The sequence below is a fragment of the Boleophthalmus pectinirostris genome, unplaced genomic scaffold, assembly GCF_026225935.1.
Source record: "Boleophthalmus pectinirostris isolate CB_2022bp ecotype Guang Dong unplaced genomic scaffold, ASM2622593v1 HiC_scaffold_20, whole genome shotgun sequence".
Taxonomy (NCBI): domain Eukaryota; kingdom Metazoa; phylum Chordata; class Actinopteri; order Gobiiformes; family Gobiidae; genus Boleophthalmus; species Boleophthalmus pectinirostris.
In genome coordinates, this window is record NW_026571153.1 from 20,303,180 (window position 1) to 20,323,751 (window position 20,572).

Consider the following 20,572-nt stretch of genomic DNA (forward strand, 5'->3'; position numbering starts at 1 on the left):
AAAAAAAAAATAATAATAATTTATTGTAAAAGGTACGCTTTTAAGCACAATGAACATACAGTTTGACAACACTGGTTAGAACACTAAACTTAAATGTAACTATTGAATGAACCTAATTTAGAATGTTAAGCTGCTTAAAAATATTACAAGCACCAGTCACATTTTACCGTTGTGTTGACACAATACTAACATTTCAGATGTTCTTTTTCTTTAAACAACGGAATGTGATCTTCAACATTAAATCATAGTACTTCCTTTAACATTACCATGTGGTCTTACATCTGTGTAATCCCTCAATTGTCCAAGTAGGTTCCATTGTGGTCTATGGCTCTATAATAGTCTATGTGTTCTTATACTTGTTCTGACTCTTTCTGACTTCTTTAGTATCAGTACTTGCTCAATATAGTTTTCCTGCTAGTTTTAGTATTGATTAGTACCTTTTTACAGTTTTTTTTTTTTTTTTTTTTGGCTTGTTACTTTGAGAGTTGCAGTCTGAACATTTTGAGAACCCCAGGCATAAAAAAAAAAACACACACACAAAAAAACCCCACAAAAATAAATTAACAAAAACAAAAAGGTAACTGTTGTTAAACCTGAGTACAGTATATTTGAGAGTATCTGCATCCTTTCTATTATTTCCATGATATTGTACTTTTCATTGATGCACTTCGTTTAACATTTCCTTTTGGGAGCTCTGATCTTTTGCTGGTTTTGGGAGAATTTTTGGGGGATAGCAAATAAGTCATTTGACTGTCCAGTGCACTCCCTTTTTTCATATTTGTAGTGCAGCAGATGTCTTTCTGTGGGTGTCTGTCCTGAAGACTTGAGGCTTTCTCGTTTCTTTGTAGCCTTGAATTCACAGGACTTTTTAATGGGAGGTGTCTATCTGTGTCCATGGCAGTTTCAGTGGTACAGGTCTTGTTATATGGTAATATGTTGTCATCTTCTTGAATATAAGTCTCTCTGTTACAGCTTTTCTCCATCATTTCATTTGTCATAGGAACCTGGGTCTCCACTGCCTCAGTATCTGAAGTTTCACAGTTTTTTTCAGGATTTCTGCTCTCTGAAAATTTAAACACAGCTATAAATACACCAGCAATAAAAAATAAAACAAAACATATATACATATATATAATAAAATGGATAGAATAAATACAATATAATAAAAGTAAAAATTGTTATTACAAAAATGTACTTTAATATTTCAAAAACTGCACTCACTTTTTTTTTTCTAATTTATTTATTAGCAGTGATGTATTATTACCATTCAAACTGTGTATTGGGAAATCACCTGCTAGAACCGTGCTGCCCTGTGTTTCCTGATGGGACACTGTCCAGTGCTGGTACTAAATATTTTGGACTATAAATGTGTAACCAAGTACAGAATTATGACTGAGTAGAGCTTAACAGCCCAGCACCATTTCAAAGTCCGCTCTGGTTCTGGAAGTAAAGTTCTCCCAGACTTCTTTAATATCAACATGGAGGCTAACCAGATATGCGGTGTCTAATGTCTATAACATTTTAAATCTAAAACGCACATTTAAAACACATGATTCAGCGCAATGTTGAAATAACTTAGCGGTTTATAAGTTTCAGAAACAGATTTGATATAAAACACATTACCACATAGATAATTAACCCTGAGCTAAGAAACTTTTAATATTAATTTATTTCCTGAAAGTTTTTGTAAAAAATTAAAGGAAAAATCCTGTTCGAAATATACAAAAAATGCTACACATAGCACAATATTTAAGTAGGAAGAGGCTCAGTCTACACCCTTTTGGGATAACTTTAGAACAACACTACTAAGATTCAGTTATGTACTTACTTTTCATGTACATGAGAAGATAAGATGAACGCGATCTATGACACAAGAGAGGTCATTACTGTTTATAAATGCAACATATTGGAAAATACACTAAACACTAAAATGATACATTACAATTACAATACACAATATACTTTAACCAACAATACAGTTTTTTAACAGACATGAGACAGACATAAAGCCATTTACCTCAAATATGGTTTTCCTGAGATGTAGTTTCTCCTCTGTTGATTAAAAATGTTAATACAATAAAGTATTATTAGAAAAAAATAGAAGTTCAAATCCTTACCAGTTTGACTTTTCCATCATTGAAACCATACCACTCTTTGGTTTGAAAAGAGTAAATAAATGCAATGTAATGGCCTCCAGTTAGATTCCCATAGTGTTTGACCATTGCATAGAGTTCATAGCTACAATCCTAAAATAAGACATATTTATGAATAACCTTTTAATGTGTAGGTTTTCAAATTCAAATTACCTTTATCTCTAACATGAGGGGCACCTCAGCTTCACAGTTTACTTTGACATTACACTTAAGCTCCGAATCGTAGTGAAATCTCTTCAATAAAAGAGTCAATACCTCCGGGGGCTGCGTCATCTTACACATCTAACAACAAATTGTTTTAAATATTCTTCACAGGAAATGATCTTTGTGAATCAAAACACACAAATACTTACAATTATTGCATCTTGATTTTTATCACAATGGGCACAGTACATTTGGTTTTCCCCACTGACTTCTTCTTTGCTAAAGAAATCCTCAAAACCGTTGTCCTCCAAAAAACAAGATCCATTCATTTTCACATAAATGTATTCATTAATAATTATAATTATGAAGTTCATGTGAAGTACCACTCTGTAGATTTGACGTGGGTCTTTTATTGACAATGGGAGGATCCAGAAAAAGCCTGGTGCATTATTTCTGGTTTTACACTTGCAGCATGTGGTCATGTGACTCAGCTCTCCTTTGAAAATCTGAAAATATATGAGGCTCATATATTAATTCTTACTGTTAAACATCAATCAAATTAGATTTGTGATACAATATCACATTTTATATCATCTTTACGTTGAGGTTTCATAGACACCTTGGGCATTATTACAGTTTCTCTGCTCCACTGCATAGTTACTGAGTTATCTTTATTAAGAAAAGAATAATTATACCTTAGATGCTTGTGGACAAGTTAGACGCAAAATCTTTTCAAAATATTCAGCAGCATCTCGTTGCTCATAAACTGCAATAAATGAATACGTGTAAAGCTCATGGGACAAGTTAAGCATTCTTGTGACAATCTATGTCACATCTGTAGTTACCATCTGCAATGCCTAATATCTGAGCGATTTTGTGTGTTCTGGCCATGTTTGTCTCCAAAGAGGTGAACAAGTCCTTCAGATGAAAGTCAAGAGTCGTTGGTTTCTCACAGCACCTAGGACACAAGAGACATAGTGATGAATTCCATTTATTAAGATACACCTAATTTCTTTTTCCATTGAAATAGATTTAATGTTTTTAAATATTTATTTCATAATTTTCTCCAAATTATATTGTATTAAAATTCCTGCCTATATATTGCACTTCTCTTTGTAAGAAAAATATAATAAATAAATAAAATAATTTTCATCCACAATCCTGTTTCACAAAAAAAAAAAAAAAAAAAAAACACACAAAAAAAACTAGAAGAGAGCAGTGCATTTTGGTGCATTTTTGTTTATTTGAAAGGAGCAGACACACACTGTAAAACACAGCAGTCCAGAAGAGGCTTGACGCTGGACACTTTTGCCAGAAAATTGTATGTATTTTTTTTTAGTTTGGATCATATTAGATCATATACAGTCTTTGGTTAGACCCAAAACCTCAAATCAGACTATGCTGGAGCTTTAGGGGCTACAGTTGTTTCACTAAATAAGTGCAAATATCAGCCAGTCTATCAGTCTGGCCTATCTCTATTTACCAACCTTTTAATTCTGTCTCTGAATTCTTCTGTCATGAAAAGCACCTGAAGAACACTGTTTAAATAGCAGGTAAGGCCTGGACTGACAAGCCCATGGAAATCTGAACACAAACACAACATTTTATCACATATTTTTTGTCTAATTATGAAAGTACAGTATAAGTATTCTCTTACCTCCAATAGGAAGTTTCTCCAATTTCCTCTTAAATGTGTCTAAAATGACATGATTCATACTGATGCTTTGTTGACATTTTCAAACAACCAAAACTGGTCTGTTGTGTTTGAGCTGTTTAAAAGGTAACATGAAGACACAGATGAAAACACTGGGGTTAGATGGGCCCACTTCACTGTTTATAGGCCTAGATTAGTGTGATAAGTGTGGAGAAACGGAGAAGTATAGAACTGTTAGATTATAATAGTGTAATAGCCTAGTATAAGGCCTACATCAACATCTATCCCCTTAACTACCATGGTAATCCAAGCAATGTAGGAAATAAGGCTCAGATTTTATAATAAATCCGTGCTCAGTTAGTGTAGGGGTCAGGGGAGCATGCGCACATTGAGGCCTGTGTGACTTGGGGGGGGTGTCATGACAACTAGTAAAGTCACGTCAACATCTGTAGCTCAAAAAGTAAAAACTAAATCTGTAAAAACATTAGATGAGTCCAACCCCACTCCTTCAAAACACACACAACAACAAAGTCGCTGAACTGGAACAATGATAAGGTAATTTCCACAATCAAACAAGGCTCACTTACCATGCCAAGCACAAACAATTCCCGCCGTCGCTGCTTAAAAGTGAGTGTGAGGATAGTTTCACTTTCGACAGAGCGCAAAAAGGACAGTGCCGCCAAGTGCCCAAAGGAGGAAGTAGAAACAGTGGGCGTGACTTCAGCCCATAACAACAACGCTCATTCAGCAAGAGTTTTACAGAAGTGAGTAGACGGACTCAGTGCAAGTGCGCAAAAGCTTTTAAGGTAAGGCTTCTGATTTTGTTACACAGTTGTTTTCATGTTCAAACTTTATATTAGGAGTATTTTCAAAATTTTGTCACATACAAAAAACAAACAAACAAATAAAGCAGACCACACATTTACAGCAGAAAAATATCGGCTAAAGTAATCGTCGTCCCAATATTAACAAATAAATAAAAAACTGTGTGTAAATTTTTAGCTGAAAAATTACTAAAAGAAAATCATTTTTCCATTTTGGTTGTGTTTGCACTGAAAAACTAAGGCGAGGCAAGTGTATTTATTTAGCACAATTCGTACTTTCGTACTCAAAGTAATTCAAAGTGCTTTACTGTACAGAATAAAAATACATTAAAATCACAATACAAATCACAATAAATAAATAAATAATCATCATAAAATTAAAAAGAGAGAAAGGCATTCATGAGAGACAAGAAAATTAAGAAACCAAGAAAAACGCATGTCCTGTGAGCGGTCTTGCATTTCCACAAACCTGACCCTTAATATAGCCTGTAGAAGGACCACCTTCTTGTGTCCATGCAAATGTTGTTGCTTTGCCTATCGTCTTCACAGTTTAGTATAAAACGTACAGGTCTGGATGCCCGAATGCTCTGCAAGGCCCGAATAGCCCACATCCAATTATTTTTTTAGCCTCTAGAAACTCCATGGACACTGCCAGTCTTGAAGTCTGATCTTGTTTTGGGTGTTTATTTATTATTAAGTTGGTTTATTTTAATGTTAATGTTTTAAATGTTGATATTGAACAGGCTGTGGTTTCAGATAGATTATGGCAGTTATAAACAGTTATTACACTAATTGTTTTATGGGTGGAGGAGTGGAAGTCCCCCGAGTGCCGTTTACCGAGTTGTTTTTCAGTCTTTTTTATGCTTTCACTTGACTTGACTCTTCATTTGCCTGTAGGGCTTCACATAAACATGGAAGATTCACCAGAGAAGAGCTATGACCCCTTTGATAGCACTTTGGTGTTTGTCGACAGGAAGGATGACCTGGATCCATTCTGTAAGTTTGTCTTTGTTAAAAATACTTCAGATTTCCCCATTTTCAAATGAACAAACTATTACAATGATTTAAACATGCTTTAATTTATTTGTTCAGCCTCAGAAGATGGAAATGGACAACTTAGGGCGCAGATGTCCTGTGGTCATGCTGTTACTCCTGATTCTCTCACACAGTGGAGTTGCCACCAACTGGACCAGGTAACTCAGCAGCAATTCAGTGGCTGTTTCTCAAATGGATGGCATCTTGTCTTGATCATATATTACCCTCATATATACCCCTCCCAGAATGTGTGACCCCCATTTTATTTGTATTATTTTATTTGTTGATAAATTATTTAACTTATTATCATTAAAATAACAATTTTAATTAAACTTAAGCTACTCTAAAGGCAACACAGATCCACATGCTCTTATTTTCACTTGTGAACATTTGGTGCATTGGATGCGTGTATGTGTGTGTACGTGTGTGAGCGTATGTGTGTGTGTGCGTGTTTGGTTGTGTGTGGAGCTGCTGCTCGCTGCGTCTAAAGCCTGTTACATTTGCCTGTTCACTGGCCTGAATTGGAAGGACTTGACTTTGGAGGAATTGACTGAGGAGGCAAAGCAAGGCCACAGATCCAACTCCAACTTTCAAACATGCAACATATTTGTCGTGGGGCAGTACAGAGAAATATGCTCCACTGTTTATTTTATTTTAAAGGTGCACTGTGTAACTTTTCTGGTGGAGGGTCTGTCATCTGCTTCTGTCCATGGAAATATTTTGTGGATTGTTTCACAGTATGGCATTGCACTTATTTATCTCCACAGAGACAGTAGGTAACACTAAAGAGCCGGATCTGTGGAGTGGCAAGTCCACTCAGAATAAGAATGCAATGTTTTAAGGTCATTAAAGAAACATTGAGAAAATTCAAGATGGATACTTTTAATGCCATACTGGAACATTCCAGACAAAAATCCATTGAGACAAGCAGGTGGTGGACTGTCCACCAGCAAAGTTACACAGTGCACCTTTAATATAATTTATGACAACATACAAACTGTAAACATCCTAATCTGAATATTTGTTTTCCAGGGTAATTATAAATTCAAATGCCCTGCAATAGTGGAGGGCACAAGACGATGCAATAAGCCCTGGTCTTATCAGGAGGTGCGCCGTTTGGCTGATTTGTCTGTAGAGGAGATGCAGTACTTTGAGGAGAACATCGCTCGTCTGGCTGCTGCGGAGCACAGCGAGATTCAGCCTGTACGTACCCAAACAGATTTTAGTTCTGACTGTGTTTATTGTAAGCTTATTGTAAGGTTTTTAATATATATTCTTTTCCTTTTGTTCCCTTAGTGTCCTCGATGTAAAAGTAATGTTGAGAGGAAAGATCTCACTAACCTGTGTGTGGTGTGCCCTGTGTGCACTGCTGATCAGGGGAAGAGCTATCAGTTCTGTTGGCAGTGCCAGAAGCCTTGGAAAGGAGCAGCTCGGCGCTCTGATCACTGTGACAACGATGGCTGCTCCAACAAGAACCTGGAGCTTCTGCAAACCTGTAAAACCATCGACCTGCCTGAAGTGCAGGGGGCCACAAACTGCCCTTCTGTCCGAGCCTGTCCTGAATGTGGCATTATATTAGAGCATAGTAGAAAATACTGTAAAAACCTCATTTGTCCTCGTTGTCATGCAGAGTTCTGTTTTGTGTGTTTAAAACTTAAAGAGACATGTAATAAGACCAGTACACCATATAACCTGTGTCAAGGTGGAGTGGCCCCAAGACAGACTTCAATCCCAGTGTGGATCGAATCTAGACAGGAGAGTGAAAGTGTGGAGGAAGTTGATGACATATCGCTTGCAGAGCCAGAAGAACTATACCTACCTGGACCCAAAAAGCGACGGAGATGGCCGAGACTGAAAATCCCTAAAGCTCTTGTCAAATTAATAAAATGACTGAAATTGCCATCATCACATTTAATATTTGTAAAACCAGATCTGTAGAATAATGCAAACTTTGATTTCTTTGTTTTTGTAATTGATAATACAAGATCACATAGTCTGTGTACAATATGTAGCACCATCTTCTATCCAGTGTTTGAACCTCAGATGTATTTTATTGTAATGTTAGCGCGTGTTGTAATACAAATGCACCTTCACTTTGACCTGTTGCACAACTCCTCTGCACAATAAAGACAACTTACCTCTATGTTGACATAGTGACTGTAGTTCAACCGTAACATGCTATGCTAATGCAAGCAGTGAAAGAAATTTGTTAAATTAAAATATATGAAGTTAATTTCACTTTCGATAGCGTGAAAAAAACACCATATGCAGCCTCTTGCCCAAAAAGGAGGTCGGAACAGGTAGTGGGTGTGGCTTTAGCCTATAACAATATTTAAGACGCGTTTTACAGGAAGAAAAGGGAGACAGACTGCAACACTTCAGCACACGGTGCCAGTGGGCTAAAGCGTTTAAGGTAAGACTTCTGATTTAGTTACAGTAGCCTACATAGTTGCCTATGTTTCATTTTCAAACTTTATTTTTGGAGTATTGTCAAACTTTTGTTTTGACAAACATACAAATAAATAAAAAGGAAAACCTTAAACAGTACAGAGAGCCCAGATAGAGCAGATACAGAAAAAAATATAGGCTAAAACAGACTTACTGTCGTCGTCCCAATATTAACAGAGACAAAACACTTCATCATTTTAACAGAAAATAAACTAATAAAAAAGATGTGTCCTGTGACTGGTCTTGCATCTCCACAAACCCGACTCTTAATCAACATGTCTAATGCCTGAATGCTCTTTAATATTAGTGTTTTAAATGTTGAACAGGTTGTGTTTTCAAATAGGACAGAGTACGAGCGTTGTTGTTTTATGGGTAGAGTGTGGAAGTCCCCTGAGTGCAGTTTACTTATGGTTTTACTTGACTTGACTCTCGACTCTTCATTTGCCTGTAGGGCTTCACATAAACATGGAGGATTCACCAGAGAAGAGCTATGACCCCTTTGATAGCACTTTGGTGTTTATCGACAGGAAGGATGACCTGGATCCATTCTGTAAGTTTTTCTTTATATAAAATCGGTCCCCATCATCAAATGAACAAACTATTACAATGATTTAAACATGCTTTAATTTATTTGTTCAGCCTCAGAAGATGGAAATGGACAACTCAGGGCGCAGATGTCCTGTGGTCATGCTGTTACTCCTGATTCTCTCACACAGTTGTGTCGCCACCAACTGGACCAGGTAACTTAGCAGCTAATTCAGTGATGCAACCCCAGCTTTCAAATATATTTTGTCATCTAGTGGACAAGCGTGTGCAGAATATTTATGACTGCTCTAACTTTGTTTTTTGAGAAATTGAGAATTTGCAAGATGAATATGTTTAATGCCATACCGGGACAATCCAAACAAAACAATAACCTCTCCACTGAGACATGCAGGTGGCGGACCGTCCACCAGCAAAGTTACACAGTGCACCTTTAATATAATTTATGACAACATACAAACTGTAAACATCCTAATCTGAATATTTGTTTTCCAGGGTAATTATAAATTCAAATGCCCTGCAATAGTGGAGGGCACAAGACGATGCAATAAGCCCTGGTCTTATCAGGAGGTGCGCCGTTTGGCTGATTTGTCTGTAGAGGAGATGCAGTACTTTGAGGAGAACATCGCTCGTCTGGCTGCTGCGGAGCACAGCGAGATTCAGCCTGTACGTACCCAAACAGAGTTTAGTTCATACTGTGTTCTTGGTATTGTAAGTTTATTGTAATGTTTTTAATATATTTTTTTTCCTTTTGTTCCCTTAGTGTCCTCGATGTAAAAGTAATGTTGAGAGGAAAGATCTCACTAACCTGTGTGTGGTGTGCCCTGTGTGCACTGCTGATCAGGGGAAGAGCTATCAGTTCTGTTGGCAGTGCCAGAAGCCTTGGAAAGGAGCAGCTCCGCGCTCTGATCACTGTGACAACGATGGCTGCTCCAACAAGAACCTGGAGCTTCTGCAAACCTGTAAAACCATCGACCTGCCTAAAGTGCAGGGGGTCATAAACTGCCCCTCTGTCCGAGCCTGTCCTAAGTGTGGTGCAATGGTAGAGCATAGTAGAAAATACTGTAAGAACCTCATTTGTCCTCGTTGTCAAGCCGAGTTCTGTTTTGTGTGTTTAAAACTTAAAAAGATTTGCAATAAGACCAGTACACCATATAACCTGTGTCAAGGTGGAGTGGCCCCAAGACAGACTTCAATCCCAGTGTGGAACAAATCTAGACACGGAAGGGAAAGGGAAAGTGTACGGGAATATGAGGACTTTATTGTGGAACATCTCAGAATATTTGAACAACAAAGACAGCAAATTAGATTATTAGATGGAATCCACTAAAGCCCTTTTCAGCTTGATATAGGCCAATTGATTGATATTTCCGTCAAGACACTTAGTATTATAAAACCAGTTCAGCAGAATGATGTAACTTTGAATTATTTGTTTTTTGAATTGATAATTCAAGATGTAGCCTAATCTTTTTTCAGTGATTGAACTGAGATGTCTTTCATTATCTTGTTAGCTGGTGTTGCAATACAAATGCTATCTTCACTTTGACCAGTTCAATAAATGTATAGATATTTTCCTGACTCTTTCTCTTCTACTTAATAAAGATAACTTGCCTCTATGTTGTCATGCTAACTAGTTCAGCCGTACCATGCTTCGGTAATGCAAGCAGTGTTAGAAATAAGACCACCCTGGCTCAGATTTTGTAATAGATCCATGCTCAGTCTTGGTAGGGGTCAGGGGAGCATATACGCATGCGCACATTTAGGCTTATGTTATTTTGGGGGTGTAATGACAACTTGTTAGTAAAAGTTAGTCAAAATTAAATCCGTAAAACATTAGAGGAATCCAACACACTCCTTAAAATAAAAGGTAATTTCCAAAACCAAACATGGCTCACTTACCATGCCAAGTGCAAATAGTTCCCCCCACCGCTGCTGAATAGCGTGATGACAGTTTCACTTTCGACAGAGTGAAAAAAGGACACTGTGCCGCCAAGTGCCCAAATGAGGTGGCAGGAGCAGGTACTGGGCGTGGCTTTTGCCTATAACAACAACATTAAAGAAGAGATTACAGGAAGAGAGGAGACAGACTGCAACAGTTCTACTACACGGTGCAAGTGCACAAAGGCTTTTAAGGTAAGGCTTCTGACTTTTTTTTTTCTCAAACTTTATTTCAGGAGTATTTTAAAACTTTTGTCACATACAAAACAAACAAAGCAGACTCCAAACAGTACAGAGCATCCAGATAGAGCAGATACAGAAATATATAGGCTAAAGTAGGCTTATAGTTGTCATCACAATATTAACAAAAAAAAAAAAAAAACTGTGTGTAGATAAACTAAGAAAAGCATAAGTCCTGTGAGCGGACTTGTATCTCCACAAACCCGACCCTTAATTTGGCCTGTAGAAGGGTCACCTGATTGTTTCCATGGAAATGTTGTTTCTTTGGCTATAGTATTCCACAGTATGGGGAAAAAAAAACAAAACTTATCTATCTCCATGAACGGATGTTCCCAAGTATGGTTTCTATTTCCATGAAATCATGCAGGCGACGGGCCACCTTCAGGACAACAGGTGGCAATTACTCAACAGGTCTGAATAGAACACATCCAATTCTTTTGTAGCCTATGAAACTCCATGGACACTGCCAGTCTTTGAAGTCTGACCTTGTTTGGGGAGGTTAATTTATTATTAAGTTGGTTTATTTAAATGTTAATCTTTTAAATGTTGATACTGAACAGGTTCCAGATAGAAAAAAATAGTTATTACACTAATTGCTTTATGGGTGGGGGAGTGGAAGTTCCCTGAGTGCCGAGTTGTTTTTGTCAGTCATTCTTATGGTTTCACTTTGCTCTTCATTTGCCTGTAGGGCTTCACATAAACATGGACGATTCACCAGAGAAGAGCTATGACCCCTTTGATAGCACTTTGGTGTTTGTCGACAGGAAGGATGACCTGGATCCATTCTGTAAGTTTGTCTTTGTTAAACATACTTCAAAGGTCCCCATTTTCAAATGAACAAACTATTACAATGATTTAAACATGCTTTAATTTATTTGTTCAGCCTCAGAAGATGGAAATGGACAACTTAGGGCGCAGATGTCCTGTGGTCATGCTGTTACTCCTGATTCTCTCACACAGTTGTGTCGCCACCAACTAGACCAGGTAACTCAGCAGCGATTCAGTGATGCAACTCGAACTTTCAAATATACTCTGCCATCTAGTGGACAAATGTGTGCAGAACTATTATGACTGCTCTAACTGTTTTTGTTTTGTTTTTGTTATTATAAAGTTACACAGGGCACCTTTAATATAATTTATGCCAACATAGAAACTGTAAACATCTGAATATTTGTTTTCCAGGGTAATTATAAATTCAAATGCCCTGCAATAGTGCAGGGCACAAGACGATGCAATAAGCCCTGGTCTTATCAGGAGGTGCGCCGTTTGGCTGATTTGTCTGTAGAGGAGATGCAGTACTTTGAGGAGAACATCGCTCGTCTGGCTGCTGCGGAGCACAGCGAGATTCAGCCTGTACGTACCCAAACAGATTTTAGTTCAGACTATGTTTATTATAAGCTTTTTAATATATAAATATATCTTTTCCTTTCCTTTAGTGTCCTCGATGTAAAAGTAATGTTGAGAGGAAAGATCTCACTAACCTGTGTGTGGTGTGCCCTGTGTGCACTGCTGATCAGGGGAAGAGCTATCAGTTCTGTTGGCAGTGCCAGAAGCTGTGGAAAGGAGCAGCTCCGTGCTCTGATCGCTGTGACAACGATGGCTGCTCCAACAAGAACCTGGAGCTTCTGCAAACCTGTAAAACCATCGACCTGCCTGAAGTGCGGGGGGCCATAAACTGCCCCTCTATCCGAGCCTGTCCTAAGTGTGGTGCAATGGTAGAGCATAGTAGAAAAAAATGTAAAAACCTCAGATGTCCTCGTTGTCACGTCGAATTCTGTTTTGTGTGTTTAAAACTTACAAGGAAATGTGGTAAGACCAGTACACCATTCATCCTGTGTCAAAGTGGAGTGGCCCCAAGACAGACTTCAATCCCAGTGTGGAAGAAACCTAGACATGGAAGAGAAAGGGAAAGTGTGAGGGGAGTTGATGACTTATTTGTTCAACAACTCAGAATGATAGAAGTACTACGTCAACATCAAGGAAGGCAAATGAGACTATTGAGAAATGACAATGAGGTGGAATACTTTTCAGATTGATATAGACCTACTGATTGATATTTCCATCAGGACACTTCCTATTATAAAACAGTTATGCAGAACAATGTAAACTTAATTTTATTTTTTTATTGATAATTCAAGATGTATCTTCTAGTAACTGAACTAAGATGTATTTTATTGTCTTGTTAGTGAGTGTTGTAATACTAATGCTCCCTACACTTTGACTGGTTGTATAAATGTGTATCTATTTTCCTGTCTTGTTCTCGTCAACAAAATAAAGATAACTTGCCTCTTAGAATATATCTGATTGTAATTTTGCTACTGGACCGAAATAACAGAGAATAAAACTGGTTTCAATTCATTTTCTTAAAACAGTATTTACATCATAATACTTTGATAATATTTTTTAAGTTATTGTGGTAGTGTATCTTTTGTTTTTTAGTTTAGTTTTAACCAGTTTTAACCAAATGCGTTGACATTTCTGTTTAAACACTGTATTAACTTTACAGGGTTAAAGGTTAAATCTCATATTAATATTGTCATTGTGTATGTTGTAAAATTGTTTGGGGCTTGTCTTGTGAAATGACAGTTCTAACACCAACTCTTCTGACTCTTCTCATTCCAGATCTAAACTGTTTACTTAACTTTTAAACTAGTCTTTACAGGTCCAAAGGCTGCTGTTTACTGTGAGGTAGGTTTTTCTAATAACTTTTACTTGGTTTGGTGATATTTACTTGTGGATATTTATCATAATTTTACATCAGTTTTGTGTTTCTGAACAAAAGTTGAAAAGAAAAGCACAAAAATAAAGGACGTAGTGGTTCTAAAAAGGAATACGTCTGTTATGAAAACTTTCAAATGCAAGGATAACTGATTTTGTAATTTTAGACATGCCCCTTTTTCACAGTCTAAGTAAAAGTTATGAAATTGGCTCTATATCCGCTGTCCAAGTTCAACCAGGAAAGAAAATTAGAAATCTTCATAAATATAATTGCTAACATGCCATATGCACTTTAATATATTGACTGTACCAACTTAAATCTGTCTTTTATCTTGTAGCTTTAAAAAATTATATTTATAAGTTTGATTTAGTCAGTCATTACCAAAATGCCTCCTGCTGCTAGAAAAGTACATCTGTAAACTATTCTGTAAATATTGTAATGTTGAATAAAATGTGTAATGTGTGTAGAATTTAGAAAGAAGAAAAAACGTAAAAAATTCAAAAGTATAGCACAGCTGTCAGATTTCCCCACATTTCATAATTTTGTTTGAGAACCATGTTTTTTTTTCTTAAGTCTACACACATTACACATTTTATTCAACATTACATGCCCAAGTGTCAAAAAGTTATAGCCCGAAAATTAAATGAAAATTAAAGCCCCAAAACCAGCCGCCACTGCTCTTAACCAATACCACCTGACCTTTAATCCAAATTAAATAAATAGTCCCATGTTTGTCGTACAGCGTGCTCCAAAAACACGCATATTAAAAGTCGCGCACAATTTTGTCTCTCTTCGCGTTCCGTAACAGCAAGGGGCGGTCTCAATATCAACATGGCGGCCTTCAGGAGCGGGGTGACTCCGGGCTGCATAATTAGATGTTTTCTGCGACAAAGTGGGAAATCAAAGAAAGGCATCAGTTCATTATCAGATGTCGTACACACTGTAAGTTTGCTTATATGTCATATGTATTAGACTTTGTCTGCTTCTTTTAAATGAGCACTTTACTCGGACTGTCAGTGCTGCGCCGACTGCGCAGTGGTGCGCGTGTATGTGCGTGACTTTGAGAGACAGTAGCGCACCTTTTGCGGTATTAAAAACGAGCAACTTTGTTAACATTTACAAGGTCGTGTAGTTTACTATATTCAATTGAAAGTGTGGTTTTATGACCAGATGTAGCGTTTTCCCCTATTCATTTTATTTCTCAGAATGTCTCATTTGACATAAAATGTGCAGGCCTAAGCTTTATTACTACTATATTATATTATTTAGTTTTGATGTGATCTTCTTGCAGCGGTAAACTCGACTTCTGCTCCACCTCTCTGGTCAAAGTGTGCCTTTCCTCCCCGATCTCATCACCTTGACGGGAGTACTGATCCATCACACACAAAACTGCAGCTATTACTAATAACGTGGTGCAGATCCGGTTGACTTCAGTAACATACGTCCCTTTTCCAATTAAATAAACAATGCCAGTCTGGTTTCAGACCCCTTGACAGTTCAAAGTCAGATTTATTAAAAAATTCAAAAGACCTCTTACTGGCAGCTGGCAAAGGACTCCTATGCATCCTCATCCTACTGGACAAGATCTCTGCCTTTGACATTCACGTCTCACATCCTCATGTATTGGGATAGCTCACAGCCTCACATCCCACTGCACTGGTTCATATTCATCCCAACCCTCTCCTGTTTCTTCAAATGATTGATTGATTTTTAATAGTATGATTATGAATTGTCCATATGTTTGTACAGTGTCCTTGAGTGCCTGAAGGATTCCTTTAAATAAAATGCATTCTCATCACTTATTAATATTGTTGGCTACACATTTTTTCTTGCAGTACAGTGGCTGAGTGGCTAACACTCACGCTTCACAGCAAGATTCGATCCCCGGGTCACCTGGGCCTTTCTTATGGAGTTTGCATGTTCCCCCTGTGTCTAGGTAAAAATCGTCCAGCTAAGATAGTCCTGACCAAGCATAGCAACAAGATCATGTGTGCACTACGCACTGCCCACTGCTCCTGAGGTCGATGTCCCAGTGGCAGTGAAGGATTGGTGAAATGCTGAGGGCAAATTTACAATAAAATACCTTTCTTTCTCTCTGTTCTTTAGCATTTGCTTCTGAAGTCTCATCTTCACACAGCTCTTGAGTGCCGGAGTCCTATAACAAAAACACTACTTGGTCGAAGACACAATGGGAAGTTTCTGTGGGTTGGCTCTGTGGCTGTACGACACAATGGGACACAGGTAAACTCAGTGGGAACATACATCAAAAGGCAAGTGTACATCTTAACATATTCATTATTGATATTCCCAGATTCCTGTCGACACAGTGGATTCTGCTCCAGTGCCTGAAGCAGCAGACACTCCTCCAGTTATTCAGACCCCTGTAACTGAACAGGTATAGGTAACATTATGTGACACTCAATAACACACAATTGCAGTATTTATTGATAAAGGTACCTCTAATACAAACAAATTATTCTAAAACATCTTTACATTTTTAAAAGCAGTCAAGCTAACTAGCAAGCGTTAGCAACAGTTTTTTAGTTAGTCACTCATCTTTTTTGTTGAAAGTGAAACACGTAAACAGAGCCATTAATGCTTATATTGATCACAGGCTCCTAAAAATGTGTTGTTTAAATCCATTTTGTATTATTTCTTGGGATTTCAAACAATCTAATCTTTTTTTTGGTAGTTATTGCTAATGTGTACATTGTGTCACCATGGTAACAAATGAACATTCCTCCATAGAAATATATAGAAATACACTCCCAGCTTGATGTCACAGCAAATTATCAACTGAATACTAGGGATGTAACAATATCCAAGTCTCTTTATTCAATATATTTACACGATATGCGTCTCACTCTACAATATTTTTTGCAATATTTGTATTTTTGTATAATTGTGTATTTTTTTTCTTTGCAAAATGCATTGACAAGCCTCTAGTATTGTAATAATACAAATAATTAAGATTTAAAAGTGCTTAATAATAGTTATTTCTTCATGTAGTCTGCACTGAAACTGCAAGGGATCAGGTCTATGCAGTTCGGTGTCAAATAAGGCGTAATTATATAAATGTATACGTATGTATAAGTAACAAGCTATATAGAAATATCACGATAAATATCACAATATTTCGGTCATTGTTACATCCCTATTCAAGATCTTTGCGGGAGAGAGATCTGATTCAAATTCTCATACCTTTCAGATTACAGTTGAGGCCGTTTCTGTGGCACCTACTGAAGTGCATATCCCAGCTTCTCAGACAGTGTTTACATCGGCCCCGGACCATGTTGCTACTGTCCTCACACAGCCAATCACAGAACAGGTGGTTGACGTTGCCCCCACAGCTGTCGACGTCCTCCAGGCGGCCACCACTGAACCCAGTCTGGCAGAGCTTGGGTTGTGTGCTCACACTCCAGTGGGGGTTGTCCAAAATCTACTGGAGTTCATGCATGTGGATCTCGGTTTACCATGGTGGGGAGCCATTGTTGTAGGTAAATAGTCAAAATGTATTTAAAGTGCTATTTTCTCATCTGTGTTATAATGTTGTTTCCTTGTTCAAAAACAGACCTGGAGTTGTGTTTTGTTTCATTCTTGCATATTTAATACACGAACCCTGCTTCTTCACTCAAATGGAAAACACTCCTTGTGATGTCATGTGGTAATACAGGAAGTGCTCCACTGTTTTTTAAAATGTCATACACTGGAATCATTTGGAACTGAAGATAAAATATTGCTGTTAACTACCACTTCATGACATCACAATGTGGCTTTAGAGCTTTAGAGATGTAGACAGACTAATAAGAGATTGTTCAAAAATGTGTGAATGAAACAAAACACAAGTTCGTAAGGTAACAACATTATAAAGTGCTTAAAGCTCACTTGAATCCATTTTGTGTAATATAGGACTTTTAATGTATATGATTTAACTCGGGGCAATTCAATATTTGACTCTAGCACTTGGAAATATAATAATTATGTATTTTTATTCCATAGGCACTGTACTGGCTCGTGTATTGGTCTTCCCTGTTATTGTGAAGGGTCAAAGAGAAGCAGCCAAACTGAATAATGTCCTGCCAGAGATGACCAAACTCACCAACAGAATGAATGAAGCTAAACAGAGTGGAAACAAATTTGACTGTATGTTTTTTTTTTTTGCTTCTAAAATATCTGTATGAGATCCTTTGCTTTTTATTTGAAAGCATGTTTTTGTTGCAGTTGCCAAAGCCTACTCTGATTTGAACTTATTCCAGAAAAAGCACGATGTCAACCCGCTGCGTGGTTTCTTGATTCCAGTGGTGCAGGTCAGTTTAACTGTAACTTTGACCATGACTGATTCTCATCTATTCTTGAGTTATTAATTTATTTCAATTTTCCATCACAGGCACCAATCTTCATCTCTTTTTTCATTGCACTGAGGAAGATGGCGTATCTCCCAGTACCTAGCATGCAGACTGGGGGAGCACTGTGGTTTCCCGACCTGACTATAGCTGATCCTCTCTATATATTGCCCATTGCTGTCACAGGGACTATGTTCTTTATTCTGGAGGCAAGTTTGTTACTTAATTAATTCATGCAACTTTATGGAGGTTTTTGGAGTTGAATACTGTTAAAAAACCCCAGCAAAGATAATAACATTAATATGAATGTAAATTATAATAAAAGTTATATTATAAAAGTATATAAAATATTTAAATACTGGTAAGTAAATAAATAGCACAGCATTGTAGCAGATAGAGATGTAGTGATATTCAAAGCTCTTGAAAGAGAGAGTCTGGTATAACCTTAAACGTCTTTGGACTTTGCAGCTGGGAGCAGAATCAGGCGTTGACAACCCAAATCTGAAAGCCATGAAGACTGTTTTTAGAATAATGCCCCTGATCATCCTCCCACTCACTATTAACTTTCCTACAGTAAGTTTCTGAAAGACTTTATACACCTGTTTGTAGATTATTGTTACATTAATAACACTCAACACTGATAATTCTCATAATTGTTCTGTTCTTTTTCATTTTAGGCTGTGTTCACTTATTGGATGACCTCCAACTGCTTCTCTTTGGGTCAAGTGGCTCTGCTCCGCCATCCTTTTGTCAGGAAGAAGTTAAACATCCCTGAGAGGATCCAGCACCCACCGTCTGCATTGCCCCAAAATGATGGGTTTATTAAAAGCATGAAGAAAGGTGATTAGAGATGAACAAATAACCATAAATACATAGTGTGTTTGTATTCATCATTTTACCTCTCTGTGTGTACATAGGATGGAAGAATGCTCAGCTGGCCCAGCAGCTTGAAGAAAGGGAGAGGAGGATCAAAAATCACCTTGACCTTGCTGCTAAAGGTATTGTATGCTTGTATGGTTTGTGGGCTTGTATGGTATGCCTTGTTTTTTTATCTGTCTTTTAAAGAGGGAATATTATGCAAAATCAAATTTTTGGAGGTAACATGGTTATCCAAATATGTTATGTGTTAAGTAATTCCCCATAGAAGTATAACACCCTTTTTAACGGGCTGCAAGAGGTAAGATGAGACATGACAAGAATGTACAAACTAACAAAACATAATTCCATTCACCACTGGATGCTTTAACTGACATGAAACAATTTCATGAACTTTTACAGCATTGAAAAACACATCAGGATCCCATGCATAAAATAGACGCATCTATCTCATGACCTCAAAACTATAGAAATGGAGGTGCAGCTAGTTTCAACAAATCTCAGTGAAATCTTATCTTAAAGGTACACTGTGTAATATTTCTAGTGGAGCCACCTGCTTGTCTCCATGGAAATATTATTGCTTTGATAGTTAGACATGTCAAATAAATCAGTGAGCATCTAGTATTAATAAAGATCGGATAAATGACTTTTTTGTCATAATTTAATGTCAGTGATAATCCTGGACCAGTATCACACGCGAAACACATCAAACCCACCACCAGATGGCACCTCTACATGTCACTTTTGGCAAACCAAACAGGATTAGTGGTCAGTTCTATAAATAAGTGATTTCCCTAAAACAACTCCATCCAGATTGTGGAAAACCGGATAAGCAATCCTCAGGGGGACTATTACTATTACAAATACATATGAAAAATTATAATTTGGGAATAAGGTCCCATTCCAATAAAATTCATTCAAATAAGATGATTCCACTTATACAGATTTCACAAATTTTATTTTATTTATTTTTATGAACTTTGTTCCACCTGCCTTTTGTGTATTATCTTTTAGTTCTTTCAGAAAGCTCCTGCTCTTTTTTCTTAACCAGTTATGTTTCTGAGAGATAATTCTGTGGTGTTGTTTAGCACACGTCCTCTACACACAAGCACATGCAAACAATTATACTTTATGTTGTTTGGTACGTTCTATTCAGACTTCTGTCTAATATAAAATTATTGATATGGCATATACATTGATAAAGGGCCTAATGTCTAAGTATCTGGCCATTTGATTAAATAAAAAATAGGAGCAAACAGGACATTCAATGGAAATACTGATTTTGTCACTGACTTTTTGTGTCATACAAAAGTCTCATAGAAATTATGATTAGTCCACAGGAATCTTTACCATATTTATTTTGTTTTTATTTTTACAGGTCCTCTGAGACAGACCTTTACCCACAATCCTCTGCAGCAGAATTCACAAATAGCAGCGACATCGTCCAAAACCAAGACCAGCAGCAAGCCACAGCCATGGAAGGACACTTTGGGTTAAAACGCTAACTCAGCTTTATAGTTTAAGATCTAATATCATGTATATATTTATGGCTCAAAGAGCAAAGGAAGTGGGTTTATTATTGTCTCTGTACTATTATAATAAATTTACAGTTACAACCATCCTGTTTGTTTAGTATTCTTCTTTCTTTGAAGACT

At 37.2% G+C, this 20,572-nt stretch overlaps 5 protein-coding genes across 5 annotated transcripts; 4 read left to right on the plus strand and 1 right to left on the minus strand.

The window, feature by feature from the left end:
• Nucleotides 1-8: 8 nt before the first annotated feature.
• Nucleotides 9-4,620, minus strand: LOC110171994 (ubiquitin carboxyl-terminal hydrolase 47-like). The gene is made up of 12 exons (XM_020937798.2): nucleotides 4,539-4,620; nucleotides 3,955-4,066; nucleotides 3,785-3,881; nucleotides 3,143-3,255; nucleotides 2,993-3,063; nucleotides 2,681-2,803; nucleotides 2,507-2,602; nucleotides 2,307-2,435; nucleotides 2,118-2,246; nucleotides 2,018-2,052; nucleotides 1,829-1,863; nucleotides 9-1,063 (listed from the first exon to the last, which is right to left on the minus strand). The coding sequence occupies exons 2-12, from the start codon at nucleotides 4,010-4,012 to the stop codon at nucleotides 633-635; spliced, it is 1,317 nt and encodes a 438-aa protein (XP_020793457.2). The 5' UTR covers nucleotides 4,013-4,066; nucleotides 4,539-4,620; the 3' UTR covers nucleotides 9-632.
• LOC110172015 (E3 ubiquitin-protein ligase RNF19B-like) lies at nucleotides 4,415-7,959 on the plus strand. The gene is made up of 5 exons (XM_020937822.2): nucleotides 4,415-4,757; nucleotides 5,673-5,771; nucleotides 5,868-5,968; nucleotides 6,843-7,013; nucleotides 7,107-7,959. The coding sequence occupies exons 2-5, from the start codon at nucleotides 5,687-5,689 to the stop codon at nucleotides 7,698-7,700; spliced, it is 951 nt and encodes a 316-aa protein (XP_020793481.2). The 5' UTR covers nucleotides 4,415-4,757; nucleotides 5,673-5,686; the 3' UTR covers nucleotides 7,701-7,959.
• A 119-nt stretch (nucleotides 7,960-8,078) lies between these two features.
• On the plus strand, nucleotides 8,079-10,417 carry LOC110172017 (E3 ubiquitin-protein ligase RNF19B-like). The gene is made up of 5 exons (XM_020937824.2): nucleotides 8,079-8,223; nucleotides 8,710-8,808; nucleotides 8,898-8,998; nucleotides 9,297-9,467; nucleotides 9,565-10,417. The coding sequence occupies exons 2-5, from the start codon at nucleotides 8,724-8,726 to the stop codon at nucleotides 10,129-10,131; spliced, it is 924 nt and encodes a 307-aa protein (XP_020793483.2). The 5' UTR covers nucleotides 8,079-8,223; nucleotides 8,710-8,723; the 3' UTR covers nucleotides 10,132-10,417.
• A 361-nt stretch (nucleotides 10,418-10,778) lies between these two features.
• LOC110172016 (E3 ubiquitin-protein ligase RNF19A-like) lies at nucleotides 10,779-13,274 on the plus strand. The gene is made up of 5 exons (XM_020937823.2): nucleotides 10,779-10,934; nucleotides 11,668-11,766; nucleotides 11,863-11,963; nucleotides 12,162-12,332; nucleotides 12,416-13,274. Exons 2-5 carry the CDS (start codon nucleotides 11,682-11,684, stop codon nucleotides 13,013-13,015), a joined length of 957 nt encoding a protein of 318 aa, XP_020793482.2. The 5' UTR covers nucleotides 10,779-10,934; nucleotides 11,668-11,681; the 3' UTR covers nucleotides 13,016-13,274.
• Nucleotides 13,275-14,484: 1,210 nt separating this feature from the next.
• oxa1l (OXA1L mitochondrial inner membrane protein) lies at nucleotides 14,485-20,536 on the plus strand. Its single transcript, XM_020937768.2, has 11 exons — nucleotides 14,485-14,640; nucleotides 15,805-15,939; nucleotides 16,010-16,093; nucleotides 16,907-17,195; nucleotides 17,698-17,841; nucleotides 17,920-18,005; nucleotides 18,086-18,250; nucleotides 18,510-18,614; nucleotides 18,719-18,881; nucleotides 18,959-19,039; nucleotides 20,296-20,536. Exons 1-11 carry the CDS (start codon nucleotides 14,530-14,532, stop codon nucleotides 20,412-20,414), a joined length of 1,482 nt encoding a protein of 493 aa, XP_020793427.1. The 5' UTR covers nucleotides 14,485-14,529; the 3' UTR covers nucleotides 20,415-20,536.
• Nucleotides 20,537-20,572: the final 36 nt, after the last annotated feature.